Source organism: Exophiala oligosperma, assembly GCF_000835515.1.
Source record: "Exophiala oligosperma strain CBS 72588 unplaced genomic scaffold supercont1.2, whole genome shotgun sequence".
NCBI lineage: Eukaryota > Fungi > Ascomycota > Eurotiomycetes > Chaetothyriales > Herpotrichiellaceae > Exophiala > Exophiala oligosperma.
Genome location: NW_015622819.1, coordinates 431439 through 448692, shown reverse-complemented (window position 1 = coordinate 448692; position 17254 = coordinate 431439). Strand labels below are relative to the sequence as shown.

The window sequence follows — 17254 nt, the reverse complement described above, 5'->3', positions numbered from 1 at the left end:
GCCAACCAGACACAACAGTGTAGAAGAATCTAGTCATGTCCAAAGCTCATTCTCAGAACATACTGTAGGTAGCTAGGTTTGTAGTGAGTCGAAGTGGTGGTAATCATGGAAGGGCTTCGGGGTGCATCAACATAAGGTAATCTACCGCGATATGCAAATGAAACTGGAGACCCGATAACGTGTGTGTTTCCAGTAGTGACAGCGACAACGACATCATCCCGCAGTCCTTTGTCTAGCTGCGGCTTCCACACAACTAACAATTCGAATTGGAAAGTGCGCCGACATCCGTCATGCGGATAACCATCTCAGCCTTGTTCTCTCTGCACTTTCGAAATCTCAGCCTTGTTTTCCCGGCATCTGAAGCACTCGGTTCTTACGGCGTATGACGAGCGCTAATCTCAGCACCCGATCGAGAGACGTCAATCAGTGCTCCGTACGCATTTCACATGTCACAATTGCCACAACTATTTTTGTACGGCATGTAAAAGACCCTGAATTCGAAGAACTTAGTTCTCAATAGAATTTTTTGTTTCTCGGATCTGCGGAAGGAGATTTTGATACTGATACGGCGGCTTTCTAGCCGGAACTATTCGTTGTGTACCTCCCTTGATGTGATGCCAGACTTTCGCTCCCGGAGTGTCCCAATCCTCCGGACCATTATCAGTGTAACACAACCAATATGTGATTCATCTAGTCTGCTCCAGCATTTTCATCTACGTAAGGCTTGCACAGAACATACTGGAGTGGATCGGATCAACGACACAATGACGTTCGAGGTTGCGTGGCACTGAGGTCTTTGCTGTCCAGGATGGTAGGTATATATAGTACATATGTACCCTATGCTAGTCATGGGAAGGATACAACCAGCCAAGGCCTTGAGTAGTTGATCACGCCCAACCAAGCGTCTTCACTCACTGTAAGTTTAGTACCGAGTCTATCGTCGGAAGTTTTCTGCAACATATTACGATTGCGATCTCCTGGAAATGGCGTCCAACACCCACACCCGTCCGCATATGACAGAGCACGTCGATCAAGACCCCACGAGCTACCAGGCAGCCATCTACCAAAAGGGTCTCAAGTACCAACGATCACCCTTCACCTTCAAGTCGCTAGACTGGGAATCTCTGGCGGCGGAACGTCTTTCGGTCGAGAGCAAAGGGTATGTCGTGGGCAACGCGGGGACCGGAGAGACCGCACGCAAGAACCGCGCCGCATTCGAGAAATGGAGTATCGTACCTCGTCGGCTGGTCGCGACGAACACGTTTCCGGATCTGTCGACGGAGGTCGTGGGCCGCAAGTTTCCATTTCCTATCGCCATCGCGCCGGTAGGCGTCCAGAAGATCTTCAACCCGGACGGGGAAATCGCCACGGCTCGCGCCGCGGCGCGAGAGCGTGTACCCTACATCATGTCGACGGCGAGCAGTACGTCGATCGAAGACGTCGCCGCGGCCAACGGCGACGGCGCCCGGTGGTATCAACTTTACTGGCCTTCGAACGAGCACAACGACATCACCGTGTCTATTCTGCGGCGCGCCAAGCAGAATGGCTTCTCCGCCCTCGTCGTAACGCTCGACACGTACATCCTCGGCTGGCGCCCGTCCGACATGGACAACGGCTACAATCCGTTCCTCCGGAGTGACCAGATCGGCGTGGCCGTCGGTTTTACGGACCCGGTGTTTCGCGCGCAGTTCAAGAAGAGACACAACGTCGAGGTGGAAGAAAACCTCGGGGCCGCCGCCGCCGAGTGGACCCGCACCGTCTTCCCCGGCTTCAGCCACGGCTGGGACGACGTCAAGTTCCTCCAGGAGCACTTTGACGGCCCCATCATCCTGAAGGGGATCCAGACCGTCGCCGACGCCCAAAAGGCCGTCGAGATCGGCGTCCAGGGCATCGTGGTGAGCAACCACGGTGGCCGACAGACTGATGGAGGTAACTCGTCGCTCGGCGTTCTACCGAAAATCGTCGACGCCGTCGGGTCGAAACTCGACGTCCTCTTCGACTCGGGCGTCAGGGCGGGCGCGGACGTCGCAAAGGCAATGGCGCTGGGAGCGAAGATGTGCCTCATAGGTCGGCCGTACGTCTACGGCCTCGCCCTCGGGGGAGAGGAAGGGGTGAGCCACGTGCTGAAGTCGCTGTCGGGAGACCTCGAGTTGACGTTGCACCTCGCGGGGGTGCCGAGTGCGTCTCCCAAGGACCTGAATCGATCCGTGCTGGTGAGGGAGGACGATCTCTGAGACATATCCCTACAATAACCTGTCGTTTCATTGTACCTCTAGCAATGCAAGCCTCAGTTACACTGTACCCAAGCCCTGATAAGTTATACGCCGATTTAGGGCAATATGAGCCCATTGTCAATGAAATCAAAATGAGGGTATTACTTTTGTGAAAGTATGGGCATGAAGACTTTGTCTTACATGAAATTGTATTGAAAGACGCGATTGTATTTCATCGCCTCTTTCGAAAAGCTTTATAAATGTCAAAAGAATCCCACAACTCCGCGCATGGGGATATCATTATTGTCCATAACAATACAAAAGAATCTTGAAGGAATCATCAGCCGTTGCCGTTATCGCATTTCAAAACAGTTGAAGTTTAAAAAAGAAGACCTCCTAGGAGCAGACCTCCAAGCAAACCACCAGCCTGCAAAGATTTTGTTAGTAAGATTGATGTTGACAAGGCTTTTAAGGAAAAGAGAGAGATAATAAGTACTCACAATTGGGAGGCCAGCACCACCACCATAGTAACCACCATATGGGCGTCCGTATGGATAGCCAGGCCGGATGAACCTCGCATTGGGGTTTGCGTACGGTCCACTGGAATAAGGGTTCACCCCGTATCCTCTGTTGCCGTAACCTCCTCCGTAGCCATAGCCAGTATTTGAAGGTTCAATGTAGATGTCTCTTCCGTCCCTGTCTTTGGCGAAGAACTGAGGTTGACCAGTCATTTCCGCCCTTTGCATCGCCTGTCGAAGTCGCATGTGTGCCTCGTAGTATTCGCGCTCCTCCTGCTCCCGCTGGGCTCTGTTCTTGACTCGCTCATCGTGGGTCGTTCCGGTTACTTTGTCTTTCAGTTTTTCACCAAAGCTCTTCTTCGTTGCAGCACCCTGCTGCTGCGACTGATGATGACTGTTATTCGGACGAGGTGGCAAGTCGGGAAACGCATGGTGGTCCTTGTCGTCGGGTGGCTCGGGTGTGTGCGCGGCCCGCCTTCTCATCTGGTCCTCCTCGTCTTGGAGTCTCTCGCGTTCTTCGGAACTCAGGCTCTTGACGACGTCGGGATTGTCGAGGGGATGCTCCCAGTACGACTTGGGCGGGTCCTCTTTGGTGTTGACGAAGAATTGGTGGTTCTCCTTGGGATCATACGAGCGCACCCATCCTTCTGGCAAAGGCCGCTGGAGGTCTTCCATTGACCTTCTGTCTGAAGCTGGAATGCCATTCTTTGACTGTGGGACCTCGAGGTGAGATGACGGCTGCTCCGGTTTTGATGGGGTGGCCGAGGATCCAGTGGCGACCGCATAGGACGGAGGGGGTTCTGGAGGCGCGGACATGATGGTCGATCGGGTGTAGATGGGTGATAACAATGATTTTGCGAGATCGAAGGTGAGAAAAAGGAAGGGATTCAGACGTCCGTTGGGGCGAACTAAATAATAACTGAACTAGTGGTCGTATCTGCCTGCGGAAGCGAGGAGATCAGCAGAGAATGTAGAGAGTCGTGATGATAATTCAAATACAAGTGAGGCTCATCAACACCAGAGCATCAGCGTCGCCCATGCTGGTGACGCAATGCTTATCTCTTTGGGGCTTAGATTCAACTTGAGCTGTTTAACTGAGCGTGGCTGTGCTTCAACCTAACAGGGAAGGAGTGCCGAAAGCCACAGTTGCGTTTTCAGATCCTTTAATCCTCCGTAGCGGTACGAATACGGGTACGGAGTACTAATTAGTGCCAATGGACGTCTAACATACAAAGCTTTCTCTTTTCCTGTCACAACACAACACGATACGTGATATATTCTACCTGATATTGGTCTTGTTTCATTTCCCCTCCAAATGATTTCTATGAGTCCCACGCTGTCTGTGTACAAGGTAGTTTGGGAGTGCGCCTTGCCCTCCACCTTTTGAGTTTCGTACCAAGCAACGATCCTACAAGTTGCGTGTTGATTGATGATGAGACAAGGACGGAGCATTGACTTCACTTCTTGACGGAACACAATGCATTACAAAACACTTGATTTCCTGTTGTTCTCATCCTATGGCGAACCATAAGCTCAACGTTTTGGCCTATGATCTAACTTTTCTTTGCTTTTCTATATTCCCATCTCTCATTTCAACTCAAATGATGCTCACTCTAGGCAGCAACACAGGCCTATATTAGGTAGGTAGATCTCCCCTGCCTGCCGCGCTTTGCTTTATTATATTCTTCCATAAGCCAAAGAACACAGACGTCACAAAGTTGCTGCAGCTCATTCAGGGTCTGTGAAGATGAAATTTCCGTTCTGGATCAACCTTGTCCGAAAATGGTCATCATCGCGCCGACTTCCTGTCACCCTGGATGTACAAACGAGCAGTCTTCATAATGTAAGCTTCACCGAAAGAGTTGTGATTGTGCGACAGAATTCATGAAGAAATCGCAACAGGACAAAACCGTGAAGGCTGCTGCAGTAGCACAACAGGACCATGATGAGCTATGCTCTCTCCTCGATCTTCCCAACGAATGAATCCTCGCGATTGCTAGTCATCTGAGCCTGGAGAGTCTGCTCCTACTGAGTATTTCGTGTCGACGGCTTCATGTGCTTCTCAACTTTTCATTCGACATGGCACTTGATATGGACAAAGCCAGAAAGGTGCAATTTCTGCAACTTCTCGAAATCGATCTCCCAGAATATCTAACATGTCGCCACTGCGCCCGGCTCTTTCTCTGGCGAAGAAGGATAGAGGGCCCACAAACATGTCCGTGCTTCAAGCCCTTCCTGTGCGACCCTTCGTATCGGCTAGGGTCAACTGACCAGGCTCTCATAGAGGGAAAATCAGCTCATCTGGATCTGGGTCCTGAGCTGGTCGACCTACTCTTGAGGGCCCATGAGTACGGGCCTCTTTATGGTCTGCCTGTATCTTTCTTGAACGTAAACCAGATTATTCTGGACAGATTATTTCGAACACACGAGGCACGCTTGGTGGATGGTCAGCTCCTTTCGGCCACTCGGATAGGAGGGGAGGTAGATCTAAGAGAAGAAATGTGCGTACTGAACAGCATGTTTGTCAATGGCGGATGAAATCATCTGTGCGGGACACTCAGTCGGGTTATGTTTCAGACCGCGACATTCGAGGAAGGCATCCTTGCAATGACGATAGGCTCGGAGAGGTCCGATGTGTTCAAGTGTGACATGTGTGAAACCGACTACCAACTACAGTCGATAAGGCTTACTGCGATTCGGGCAAAACTTGTCCTGGAATGCTGGAAACAATTTGGTCGGCAACACGCAGACACGATTTCTACCAAGCAGTTGTTTCAATTCAAAGCATTGCAACTTGATGCTGATGCAGTATCGCAGAGGGATGTGCGAGCAATCTTTGAGTCAACAATGGGCCAAGTATGAGTACTTGTACAGGGAAACTGTCAAAGGCAGCTCCGAAACGATTCGGCAGGAATACTGGGAGTCCATAGATTATCGCTCACAGGTTCGCAACCCATCCAAGCACTATGCTGTTTCCCGCAGTCTTGAACGGGTTTTACCACGGACCTGAGTGCACAAGAGAAGGCTTACGCCACGACACTGATCTTGAAGAAGAAATGGGAAGCTAGCGACCGGTCTTTACGGAGTGCCCAGGATGTCGATGAGGAACAAAAGCAGGAGGTCGTTCATGAAGTGGAATTGGGAAGGGACGTCGGGAATGGCGTCAAAGTTAAGCCTGAAAGCCCTCTCTTGGTTCGATACTATTGCCTCTCGTCGAGACGGGGATGACAACCACACTTCAAGACAGCCTGTACCCAGCATTTAAAATCTTGACTTACACCAGGCTTACTGGTGAACACCTCCGGCACAAATGGCCCTTCTATGTTGTCGTCACAGTTGACTTGATACGCACAGTCATGTCGCCCAAGAAGCCCTCCCAAGATGGATTCCTCCGACTAGTGCAATGCGTTTTGGAAAGCCAAATATCGTAACACCTAGCAGTCATCAATTTCCCAAGAAGCGAACGTCTTTCAATGATCCATCAGAAAAAGTAAGGACACGTCACCCTATCTCTCATCAAAGCGAAGACGTCAAAGCAATGAAACCATTTGACTCCATGTCCGTGTATAGAGTCACCAAGAGTGCAAAGTATGGCAGTCTCGGTACTGATACCATGGCCGTTCTCAATCCATTCGAGGCCCGATTGTACTTCTACCGCATTAAAGGAGTACCACCTGCTTTGCACGGAATCACCGGTCTCTGGGATGGCGAGCGACCTCTGCCCACTCGAGACTCAAATTGATAGTGACAACTTCTCGTTTCGCCTAACGTATCTGGAAAACCAGCGCTATCACTCGGAATAAACCCGTTGGGCCCACCCGTTCTGACCGGTGGGCTGGTGACGGTGGCTTTAGGTCAGTCACCTACAGTACGTACATAAAGCACACGTACGGATACGGATAGGGATAACCTTGTCTCTCGTATTCAACGCGGGGGGGCTTTTTTTTTACCAAGACGCGGGCTTTACCCGACACGGTCAATACCCCGGACGCACTTGTTGATGACAAGACGTGGCGGCGTCTGTCTTTGCAGACGGTCTGGGCGTACCAAAAGCGTCTCCGTTCTCAAAACAAGAGTTCTGCAGGTCTGCAGGTCTTTTCGAGGCGACGCCACGCATGGATGGCTATCGCATGTGAAAGGAAAGCGGTCCGCATCAAGTAATTTCTTGTTTCGTTTTACCGAGGCATGTGTATCGGGTCAAGATCTGTTTCGGATGGTTGTCACGATCAACAACCATCAACAACTGTCGAGAGTTTGATGCGACGGAGAAAGGGCCTCGAAAGTGGAGGATCATGTCGTCTACCGTACCTACAGTACAACCGTGACAGCTCACTTCCTCTGGTCCTCGAGACAAGACCTACCTACCGCACGAGGAATTGTAAGGAGGGATCGCTCAGTCTTTTTCGTAAACAAACCCCTGGCGAGTCCACCGAAACGAGCCAAGAGGAAGGATCAAAGTGTGGCAGTGAGGCATTGCTCGCATATCGGTGTCGGCATCTGGGCACCGAACGTGGCTCCGTCCAAAACACCCGGTGGGAAAAGTGAAGCAATCATCGTCCATCTCTATTACCGAGACGGAGAACGGAGTACGGACAACTAGTTTGAGCCAAGATGTCAATCAAGAGATCGCGGGGGCTCGTGCCGGGAAACCAAAAAAAATAAGGAAATCTGGAGTGTTAACTAACTCGAACTTTGATAGAGTGTGTTGCTTGTGCTTTCTACAAGAGTGGAGGGAGAGGGAGGCAGGGAGAGACGGAGACGCCGGAGGGCGAGCACAGCAACAACAACATCATCCCACACCTCTCATTAATGGATGGACCTCGATCCTCGTAGGAGAGAGATTACTGACTCAATCAGCCAAGAGAAGGTTGTTCACTTGGACGCTGGCGCAAACGCCTCCTATTAGTGTCCCCCAAGGACCTCCGAGATGGGTCGGGTCCAACTAATGGTGAATACGAGAAGATTTTCATGGATGTGGCTGCGCTTTCTTTTTAGGATCCGTTGTCATTTTTCTTTGTTCGTTCTTTTGACGTCACATCACGGAGAGAGCTACAGCTTTTTACCAGAGGCGCGAGGTTGTAAAAATGTCCCAAAAAAGTGGTTTGCAGTACCAAAAGGTACCACTAGGTACGGGACGGCATTGGAGTATTGGGTGACAACAGTCCTCCCTGTGCAACTAGAATAGCAAAGAGGAAATCGGCGAAATTCGAGATTCGAGATTTTCGAGAAAAATTGTGGAAACATAACGGAGTAGTTTGACACGCTGACACGCTGACAATGCATTGCAACCCCGTACCTATTGTAGGTAAGTCGCTCCCTTTTGCGGAGAAGAGGAAAGATGAGGAGATGAAGAAGTGAAGACACAAAGATGGAGAGACCCCAGTCAAGCCAAGGAAACATAGCCCCCCTTTTGCTTTACTTTCGCGGAGTATCCGCAGATACTTGGGTGTGTACGAGCTCTACCTACATACCTACAGAGTTGGCCGAAGAAGCCGTAAGTGACCGACAGACCGGGCCGGGAGGGTAATCAGATCGGAATCGCCGAGGAGGAGGAAGGGGGGTGGGAGAGAGAGAGAGTGTGTGTGTGTCTGCAACTAGGAGATCAAAACAAGAGAACAGGCGAACTTCGGATGCACAATGTACACACACGACAATGAGTCCTTCTATTGTTGCGGGTCCGGATCTTATGCACAAACTGATACTTGGACAACGTGGCTTTCGGCTCGATCAAAGATCCGTTCATACAGTACGAGACAAACACATCTCGACGTGTGGCATTTGAAGAGCAGGGGTTTGCAGACTTGTACAGTCCATGCAACCTCCAATTTCCCATGTTGGGGTCTCAGAACTCGCCAGGAAGGAAATGTCAGGCAAGGCTGAGAGAGAATAGCAAGAGTACGAACGACCTAGTGCTTCAACATCGTCATCGTTGATGGTATATATTTAAAAAACCATAGCAACTCGGTCAAATCAAAGAGACTGCTATTATGATGGTTGCCGTGACACACCACAATTCCAAACTTCTTCACTCTCTTCGTACGCACGCCTGGGGCTTGCATGACATACAACCACATCGCCCCGCATCCATCTCGTCCTTCTTCTCATCAGGCGGTCTGAGCTCTTTCTAAAATGTATATTTGAATCCTCGGAGACCCTCGATAGGCTTGCCACCATCGTCGACTCGCTTGTTTGCTTTCCAGAACTTGTAGTCAAGAGCCAAGGTGATGACGATGATCAGAGCGCTGGATATCATGCATGTGAGGATACCTGGGTGGTATTTTGGCTTGTCTTGGTCACGGAAGACCGTGCTACCAATGATACCACCGATACCTCCCGCGCCGACCAGGGTCGCGGAGCAAAGCGCACGCTTCCACTGACCTCGGATGTTGTTCGCTTGCCAGGTGAGGACGCAGGGAACGTTGGCGTTACAGGCTGCCGTGGCAATGAAGACGCCAAAATAGCGAACTCCGACATTGTCGAGATAGCCAAGAAGAGGAAGGCCTTGTACACATATCGTCAGCATACTGTGAAGACTTGGTGGAAATCAGGGCGCACTTACCAATCAAAAGTAGACACCCATTGATGAGAATAAATGGCGACCGGAGGTGGTATTTGTCTCCAAGTACGGCGAAGGCGTACATGACAATGGCAGCAAGAACATAGGGTGGGGAGATGAGACATTGTGAGGCCGCGACACCGAAACCCATGCCCTCATTCAGAATGATTGGCAAAAAGTATGCAATCGCATAAGTGTTCGTGGTGGTTAGACCGAAGAGTGCAGCAAACCCCCAGACTTTCAGATCTAGCGCAGACTTGAGGTATTTACCCAACTTGAACTCTTCTGGGATTGCATCATGGCGATCTTTCTCGATGCGAGCTACTACAAAGGCAGCCTCCTTTTCATTGAGGAATTTGAACCCAAAGCTGTTGGTGGACAGTTCGGGGAAATCAACGATGACCAGATACGAGAAGAGAGCCATTGCGCAAGTGACGACGCCTTGCAGAATAAATATCCATCTCCAGCTGCAGAAAATCAGTACACCATTTCAAAACGCTAGGAGACCCCGATTGTTTTGCGACTTACCCAGCAATTCCAGGAAGAATGCCAGAGGGTGCATCTGGGTTGGTGGGGGTAGGGCCGTAATGTTGTCCCCACCACTTGGGTCCTGAACCGTGGTTCTTGAGCTGAGAGAATCCGTAGGCGAGGATGCCAGAAAATGCAGAAGCCATGGATCCGATCAAATAGAAGACAGCATTTCGCTTCTGCAGTTCATATCGAGGATACCAGCAACTGAGCAGGTACGCGCAGCCTGGGGCAAATCAGTCACAGCGCGTCAAGAGCAAGAGCCAAGGACTTACCGGGAAAGAAACCAGCCTCAAAGATACCTAGGACCAACCTCAAGGGAATGAGATCATACCAGTCCTTGACGAATCCAAATGTGATCATGGTAATACCCCAGAGCAAGGTGATGGTCGGCAAGAAGATGCGGGGTCCGACTTTGCGCAACACCACTGTAGCAGGGGGCTGCAGCAGGACATAGGTGATGAAGAAGAGAAGGACAATGATGGAGTATCGATTATCGATGAGCTTGAGATCGACGCCCATACCAGCAACGACAGCAATACCGGTGTTGGTTCGATCCATCAAGGAAACACAGTAGAGGAAGCCGAGAGTCAACACTAGTCGTCTGTCGATGTGTCTGATGATCTTCTTTTGTTCTTGTGGGCTGAAGGCTGCGATGCGAGCATCGTTGGCCTTGTCCGAATCGATAGATACTTGAGTCTCAGCTCTCTCGAGCTGATCAATGTCAAGATCTTTTTCCATGATAGCATTGTCATCCGTGTTAGTCTTTTGATTCATGTTGGGCAAGTTCAAGTCAGGGATATTCTGGAGAGGCAACAGTGAAGGAGGACGAGTGAAGGAGTGGGAGAACAGTGGGAGAGCAGTCAATCTGAGGCGAGGGATATGACGGATTATATAGACGGTATCGAGTACGCTCCGTACATTCATAGGCAATGTCCAAGACTCGAGGCTCCGCTGGGAAGTCGCACAGGTGAAAAGCTAAGCTCCAACAAAGCAATCGAATAGGGCAAAAGAATGTCAGGCCAAGGTCGAGAACACGACGGCGACAAGCATGAGACAAGGATTAAAAAATTGAGGGCCCAGGGAGATGCAACGCTTCGAGTACGATAGGCTAGGCGCAGTAGTGATTAGCAGTGACGGTAGCCACCAGCAAGGGCTGGCAACCCCAGAAAGCTGAGTGAAGGCCATGAGCATCCACAGGTGTGCAGACCTGAGTCTGGGGTACGCCATGTGGGCATGAGCCTGTGCGATTGGTCGTCCGACGTGGCAATCACGCATTAAGTGCCCTGCCACATTGTTGGGTCACAATCCTTCCAACTTACAGACTTGAATTCTGCCCATAGCCAATACACACTCATACTAGCAGACCGAGGTATGCGTTTGCTCATTTCCCCATTAAGGTGTGAATGACATGATCCATGAGGTGCGATGATACTGACAACCGGAGTGGGTTGGGAGAACGCCCCTAGTGGCGGGCCAAGGCCTTGGAATTGGCTTGGGGGCAACCCACTGAGATCTCGACAAAGTCTGTTATTTCGCGCGAACAAGGGTGTCTCAAAAGACGCGGATTTCTGGCGCCAGGCTCGAAACCAATGGAGCCAACAGTCAGCAATCAGACCAGAGGAGTTGATGCTTCAAATTGAGATACGAATCGGGTGTAGCGATGCCAATGGACAACGCGATAAGGACGTGGGTGGCAAGCTTTCCAGCCGGGTTTGATGATGGTGCATAAGCGTGCTCTTGGCCGATAGAAGCACGGACTGAGGACTCTAGCCGTGCTCACCACCAAAGGCCGACCCGGGGGTCACCAAATGCGGGAGCACAATGCTAAGTAATCCTCGGCACTCATGGCATACATCATTGTGAGCGGAATCTTTGCGAGAGTAGCGACCGATCGAGTAACAGGCCCAGAGGAAATTCGGCCGTGTGTTCCTAAGATTCAAGGTTCGCTCCGTAGGACAAGAACACTGGAGAGGAGGCGGGGTTGATGGTGGTCGTATTGCCGGTAGGTCGACTCGGTATTCCTTACCGTGTGGCCCTTTTGAAATCGTGATACCGTTCGAAGCCGACCGGCGCAGGACACGCCGAAAACGACCCAGCAACTTGAGGAAGCTGACTCACTCACAACTAAGTCAGGCCGGCTATTGCTGGGTTGGATCCTCGGCAGTTTCTGCCAGATTAGTACAGGGTGCATGATCCTTGCCAAGTGTGGGAAGTCGGCCTCAGATATGGCCATTGATGGCCCCAATGCGACAGGAGTTCAAGTCTGAAGAACAGAAGGGAGGAGGTGACATGAGAAGCGGGATTTGGCTCGTTTTATAGCTCGCATCTATAACGAGAGGGTGAAATATGGATTAATCAACGACCATCAGGCACGTTTTAAAATGGCAAGAGCCGGTTGAATACCGAGAGCGAATCAAAGTGAGCATCAGATCAACGACCAGCTGAAATCCGTTCAATTCATGCTGCCGTTTTAACAGCAGGATGCCGAGTTCCGCAAAATAATGCAATGCCTGTCAAATGCTGCTCAGGCTGCAACTGAGGGAGATTTAGCGCTTAAATATCGTCAGACCAGATATCATTCTGTGAGTGGTCAGGGAAGTGTCCACCAAGATCAGCTCGGATAGTGCCGATGCGCTAGGCTGTTTTGAGTCAAGATGTCAACAAATGTCGACAGCAACCAACAAGTTGCCTGCGCTTCGTGTTGTCTCAACTACATTGTTGTAGCAAAGCACAGACAGTGTCTTGCTTGATGGATAGAGACTATTGATAGCAGTCTGGGTTGAAGCAGTTATCGGTCCTTATTCATTTTGTCTTTTCTCCTTTCAGATTCACTATTTACATCGTTCTCTGGCCATACACACTCGTTCGACTGGCCGGCTCGATGCTGCTGTCTTCACCACTTATGCGACACGAGCCCTCCCCAGAAACAACTTGAGACCTTATTCTCGCTCGAAGGACATGGCGACCTCTCAATTACCCTCGAAATTTCCCTGTTGGTGTCGCGCAGTCTATTCTTGGGGAGGAGAGACGGACAAGGATTTAGGATTCGTGGAAGGCGATCTGATAGAATGCCTAAATGCTGGCGACGGTTCGTGGTGGATGGGAAGATTGAGGAGAGATAAACGGATGATGGGCCTATTCCCTTCGAATTTTGTCGTTGTTCTCGAGGACAACTTTGTGCCTATGAGTCGGTCCGTCAGCCCGTTGCCAGAGCTACACAAAACCGACAGCGGGCGAAAGAGTACGCAGGAACAACAACAAGAAAAGAAAGAACGAGCAAAATTCAGAAGGCCTTTCCAAGGTTACAAGCATGCCAAAGCTCCCACTGGCACAGGGGCCACACCGCAACGAACCACGGCACCAGCACAACCAGTATATGATTCCAGAAACCCTCCCTCTACAGTGCTATGGCAGCAAAGACCACCATCGCGAGCGCCATCACGATCTCCGTCTCCAATACCACACCATGAAATCGGTTCTTCTCCCCCACCGCCTCCTCCACCTCATCGCATTCTTGGGGGTTTCAACGGCAGCGCGTCTCGGGCTCCCTCCCCGGCGCCTGAGCCACTTGATATGAACGACAGATATCAAACCTTCTCCCGGACACCTTCGCCAGCACCACCTTCTTTGAACGGGCACACTCCTCCGATGATCCGTAGTGCTATGGACGACGTAATGTCTTCGCTTGATGACATGACATTGGTCGGACATGATCCACAACATGGGCAGGACCATGAATTCAACCCTTGGTCCCCAGAAGCTTTTGACGATTTCCGTCGACCCAACGAGCGATCGGACCCTCGGCCATTGACGAGTCTAGGGCTAGGTGCAGGAGGCAGCAATTACTCAGAAGGACGTATCAACTATAGTAGCCGCCATAACAGCCCAGACAGGTTTCAGGATGGCGCTCCGAGGCTTGAAAATTACGTTCAGCGAATGGAGAGCAGACTCCGTCATATGCAGCAGGCTAGAGAAGGCTTGATAGATCCAGACGACGTCGCAGGCAGCGACCCACCCGAACCACCTGCGAAGAACTCACCTTGGTCGTCGCGCCCTGTTTCATCTATGGCGGATCGTAGAAAGTCACTACGGAAACGGAAGTCGGCTTATGAACTTGGAGGCAATGGGTTGGCAAGGACGTACACGACGAAAACAAACTCTACAAACTCCAGCAGCGGCGTTCAGAGTGTTGCGACGAATTCTTCACATCAATCGAGCATGACCAGCCAAAGTCTCATGAGCGGGTACTCGGCTGGTGCTTTCAGCGCGACGAGCGCAGGCAGTCTCGCCAGGAAGAGAATGGGGAGTATCCGAGACAGAATGAGCCGACCTATGACTAGCGCAGGCATGAGAAATGACAGGTGGGAGCAGAACGATGCGAGACCGAAAACACCAATGACAGGCATCTCCTTCCATTCCAGTCACGACTCGAGGCAAGGTGCAAAGTCGGCCATAGGCTGGGAAGATGCAGAAAGGAGTACGACTGGTGGTCTTGGTGGATTCACCACGCCCAAGGCCAAGAAACCCGGGTTCTTTAAGAAATTGATGGACAGTGCAAAGACGGGGGCTGCGAGCGCCAGAAGTACGATCTCGGCAAGCCAGACCGGAAGCAATGCCGGTTCACCAACGAAATTGACTGGTATCGCTGGAGGCACAGCTTTCAATGCGCCCGTTGCGAGTACAAATGTGAATTCGTATGGTGTTGATGCCGCCCGTGAGATGGGCCTGGCAAGCGGAGCATCGGGCTCATACATCCTCACGCGGCGCGATATCAATCGATCCAATACTCCCGGGCCATCGGAACGACAAGAACGAGCGGACCGGTGTCACATGCTTGATCAACCCGTCATTTGTCCTGTAGAAGAGCTTTTCGAGACTCTACAAGGTGATGAAGATGCAAATGGTCGACCAGTCTACGAACCTTTTCAGATCAGTAATCCCAGCTTCAGCCAAGTCGACAAGGCAGCTCGGTTCATTACCAGTCTGCCGATCAGTATCACCGCTGTGAGTCTTGCGACAGGCTTCATCTGCCGGCCATACCGAAGTGGCGTTCAAAGACTGAGAGCAATCTTCATCTGGTGTGCAGAAAGGATTAGTTGGGAAGAAGACCACGACATGGGCGGATACAACTACAATTCTCCCATCGATACAAGGCGCGTCATACAGTCAAGAAGAGGGAATAGCCAGGAAGTCTCGGCTTTGATTCTAGAAATGTGCTCGGCCATTGGAATTCATGCTGAGGTCGTGCAAGGATATCTCAAGACACCAGGAGAAGATCTTGATCTGGATAGTCTCAGTCGACCGAATCACTTCTGGAATGCAATACTCGTCGACAACGAGTGGAGAATGATGGACGCAAGTTTAGCAAGCCCGACTAACCCAAAGCGAATCTTATACTCGAGTATCAGCACAAGCATCGCGGAGGCGTGGTATTTCCTTGCAAAACCAAGCGAGATATCCTGGACGCATGTACCTCTCGAGGATGTTCAGCAGCACATGATTCCCAGCATCAGTGCGGATGTGCTGCTAAGCTTGCCTGGAACATGCCCGCCGTTCTTCAGACAAGGTCTGTCAATGCATGCATACGACACTAGTATTATTCGCATGGAGGGACTGGAAATGTGTACACTCAGCATTAACGTTCCCCCAGATGTTGAGATTGTGGCAGAAGTAGAAGCCAGGAAATACCTTCGAGATCAGGACGGTGACGTTTACGAAGACACTGACAACATTACCAAGAAAAGAGCACTTGCTCAGCCCAGTTGGTATCGAACCATGCCAAATACTGAAATATGTCAAAAGCGATATGTCGTCAAGGCCATCCTACCCGGAGATGAAGGAATCGCCGTGCTGAAAGTCTACGCTGGGAAGAAGGGACTGATGCTGAGCTCTCGGGATATTGTTCATCCTGTGGCCCTGGCTTTGCCGCTTTATCAATCTGGCGAGAATCCTGCGTATGATTTTGTTCTGCGACATCCCACACCACATGCCACAAGACAGGATCTCTACGTTGTCCAACCACAATGCATACGACTGGGCGCTGGCGAGACATACGTCTTTTGCGTTCGACAGCACGCCGCATCTGTCGCTTCGATGCCTGCCACTGAATCAAATGGCTTTGACCATCGACCCGTCAGTCCGAACCCACTTGCACGGCCAGCTAGTGCGATGAGTATGACGAGCAGTGCGGCCGGAAGCAATCCAAGTGAACAGGGCAGCAATGTCATTGGGCCAGGAGGTGTGAAGGTCGTCAAAGACAAGCCAGCCAAGCTAGCGATTCAAAGTCCGAGTGGGAAGATCATCAGACTGAATCGTAAGCACGAAGGGCTACCACAAGCAAGTGCTCTCAGGGATGTCGACGGTGAGATTCTCGGCAGTGTGTGGGAAACGACGGTCAAAGTTACCGAGCGTGGAACCTGGCGTGGTCTGGTGCTGGCCGATCGAAGTGCAAGATGGTGCGTTTTTTGTGAATGGGAAAGCTCATGATTTTGGGAGAAGGGGGAGCGAGGCTATCACGACTGGCCTACTAATCGGACTGGCATAGCCCATGTGCAATGATTGGCGTTCTCGGCGGAGTGACCAAACAAAAGTTTTTGCGAATTGTTTTGGATTTTGTGGGCGGATACCCAGTATTTTGTTGGATGACCATGGTTTATGAGGTGTTGTTCTGCTGAGATCTGGAAAGGCTTTGGTGAAACGATTTCGACACGGATGTTCATGGGTTTGGGATCATCCGATGATGGGCACTTAGGTGTTTGAAATATTTCAGGCTTCTCAGTTCATTTCAATGGGCGATTGGATCCAAGGGAGGAGACAATGTGGCCTGGCATGGTCGATGCCTTTTATTAGGGGATGTATGAACAACAGACAGTTTTTTCGAGGGCGGGCTCCTACGAGTACTCCGTAATGATTGAGACGAATGATAGGATTGCGTAGCAGCGTATGGAGCAATTAAATGACCAAGGATTTTATGAACAACATTGCCTACCCAAGAAAACTTAGCAGGTTTTCTCTCTACAGTATATATATATATATACCTAATGTCCCCGAACTGTCGTCAGTCGCCCCGATTCAGCTGACTCATCCCCCGCCGCTTTGCTCTCCCGCTAACGACTATTTAGTCGATTCGCTCTCTCGTCTGCTCTCAAGTGAAAACAAAACTTCATAGTCCTGGGGAGCAGCGCCAAGAGGTATGTAGGCGCAAAGAATTCGAGCCAGGCGTAAAGGAGATCAACCGATGGATATGCCTGAGACATGTCCTTGACGGCGAGCAGGAACAATGCTGTCAGCGGATGGCGCCGTCTGGGTGAAGTTGTCTTGTCCTTTAAGCGTATCTTCGTTCTCGGTTCAAAAGTAGAAATCATCTGTCCTGCTCTCCGCCTCTTCTTCGGACTGAAAGATCCTCATCCTCCAAACATACGAATTTGGCAGGTATT

At 50.9% G+C, this 17254-nt stretch overlaps 5 protein-coding genes across 7 annotated transcripts; 3 read left to right on the top strand and 2 right to left on the bottom strand.

Moving 5' to 3' along the window:
* Positions 1-713: 713 nt before the first annotated feature.
* PV06_01639 (uncharacterized protein) lies at positions 714-3951 on the top strand. The gene has a single exon (XM_016402255.1). The coding sequence runs from the start codon at positions 984-986 to the stop codon at positions 2232-2234; it is 1251 nt and encodes a 416-aa protein (XP_016266152.1). The 5' UTR covers positions 714-983; the 3' UTR covers positions 2235-3951.
* Positions 2593-3547, bottom strand: PV06_01640 (uncharacterized protein; the record flags this gene model as incomplete). The annotated part of the gene is made up of 2 exons (XM_016402256.1): positions 2593-2640; positions 2714-3547. 2 exons carry the CDS (start codon positions 3545-3547, stop codon positions 2593-2595), a joined length of 882 nt encoding a protein of 293 aa, XP_016266153.1.
* A 49-nt stretch (positions 3952-4000) lies between the features above and the next one.
* On the top strand, positions 4001-6603 carry PV06_01638. Of its 2 annotated transcripts, XM_016402254.1 has the most exons (3): positions 4001-4371; positions 4479-4574; positions 4634-6603. In XM_016402254.1, the coding sequence occupies exon 3, from the start codon at positions 4811-4813 to the stop codon at positions 5267-5269; it is 459 nt and encodes a 152-aa protein (XP_016266151.1). In that variant the 5' UTR covers positions 4001-4371; positions 4479-4574; positions 4634-4810; the 3' UTR covers positions 5270-6603. The 2 variants fall into 2 exon arrangements, with proteins under 2 accessions (XP_016266151.1, XP_016266150.1); XM_016402253.1 differs by having other exon boundaries at positions 4001-4574.
* A 2036-nt stretch (positions 6604-8639) lies between these two features.
* Positions 8640-12062, bottom strand: PV06_01637 (the record flags this gene model as incomplete). 2 transcript variants are annotated; one of them, XM_016402251.1, is made up of 4 exons in its annotated part: positions 8640-9232; positions 9291-9754; positions 9816-10041; positions 10091-10742. In XM_016402251.1, 4 exons carry the CDS (start codon positions 10740-10742, stop codon positions 8856-8858), a joined length of 1719 nt encoding a protein of 572 aa, XP_016266148.1. In that variant the 3' UTR covers positions 8640-8855. The 2 variants fall into 2 exon arrangements, with proteins under 2 accessions (XP_016266148.1, XP_016266149.1); XM_016402252.1 differs by having other exon boundaries at positions 8640-9754; positions 10091-12062.
* A 570-nt stretch (positions 12063-12632) lies between these two features.
* PV06_01636 (uncharacterized protein) lies at positions 12633-16778 on the top strand. The gene has a single exon (XM_016402250.1). The coding sequence runs from the start codon at positions 12777-12779 to the stop codon at positions 16302-16304; it is 3528 nt and encodes a 1175-aa protein (XP_016266147.1). The 5' UTR covers positions 12633-12776; the 3' UTR covers positions 16305-16778.
* Positions 16779-17254: the final 476 nt, after the last annotated feature.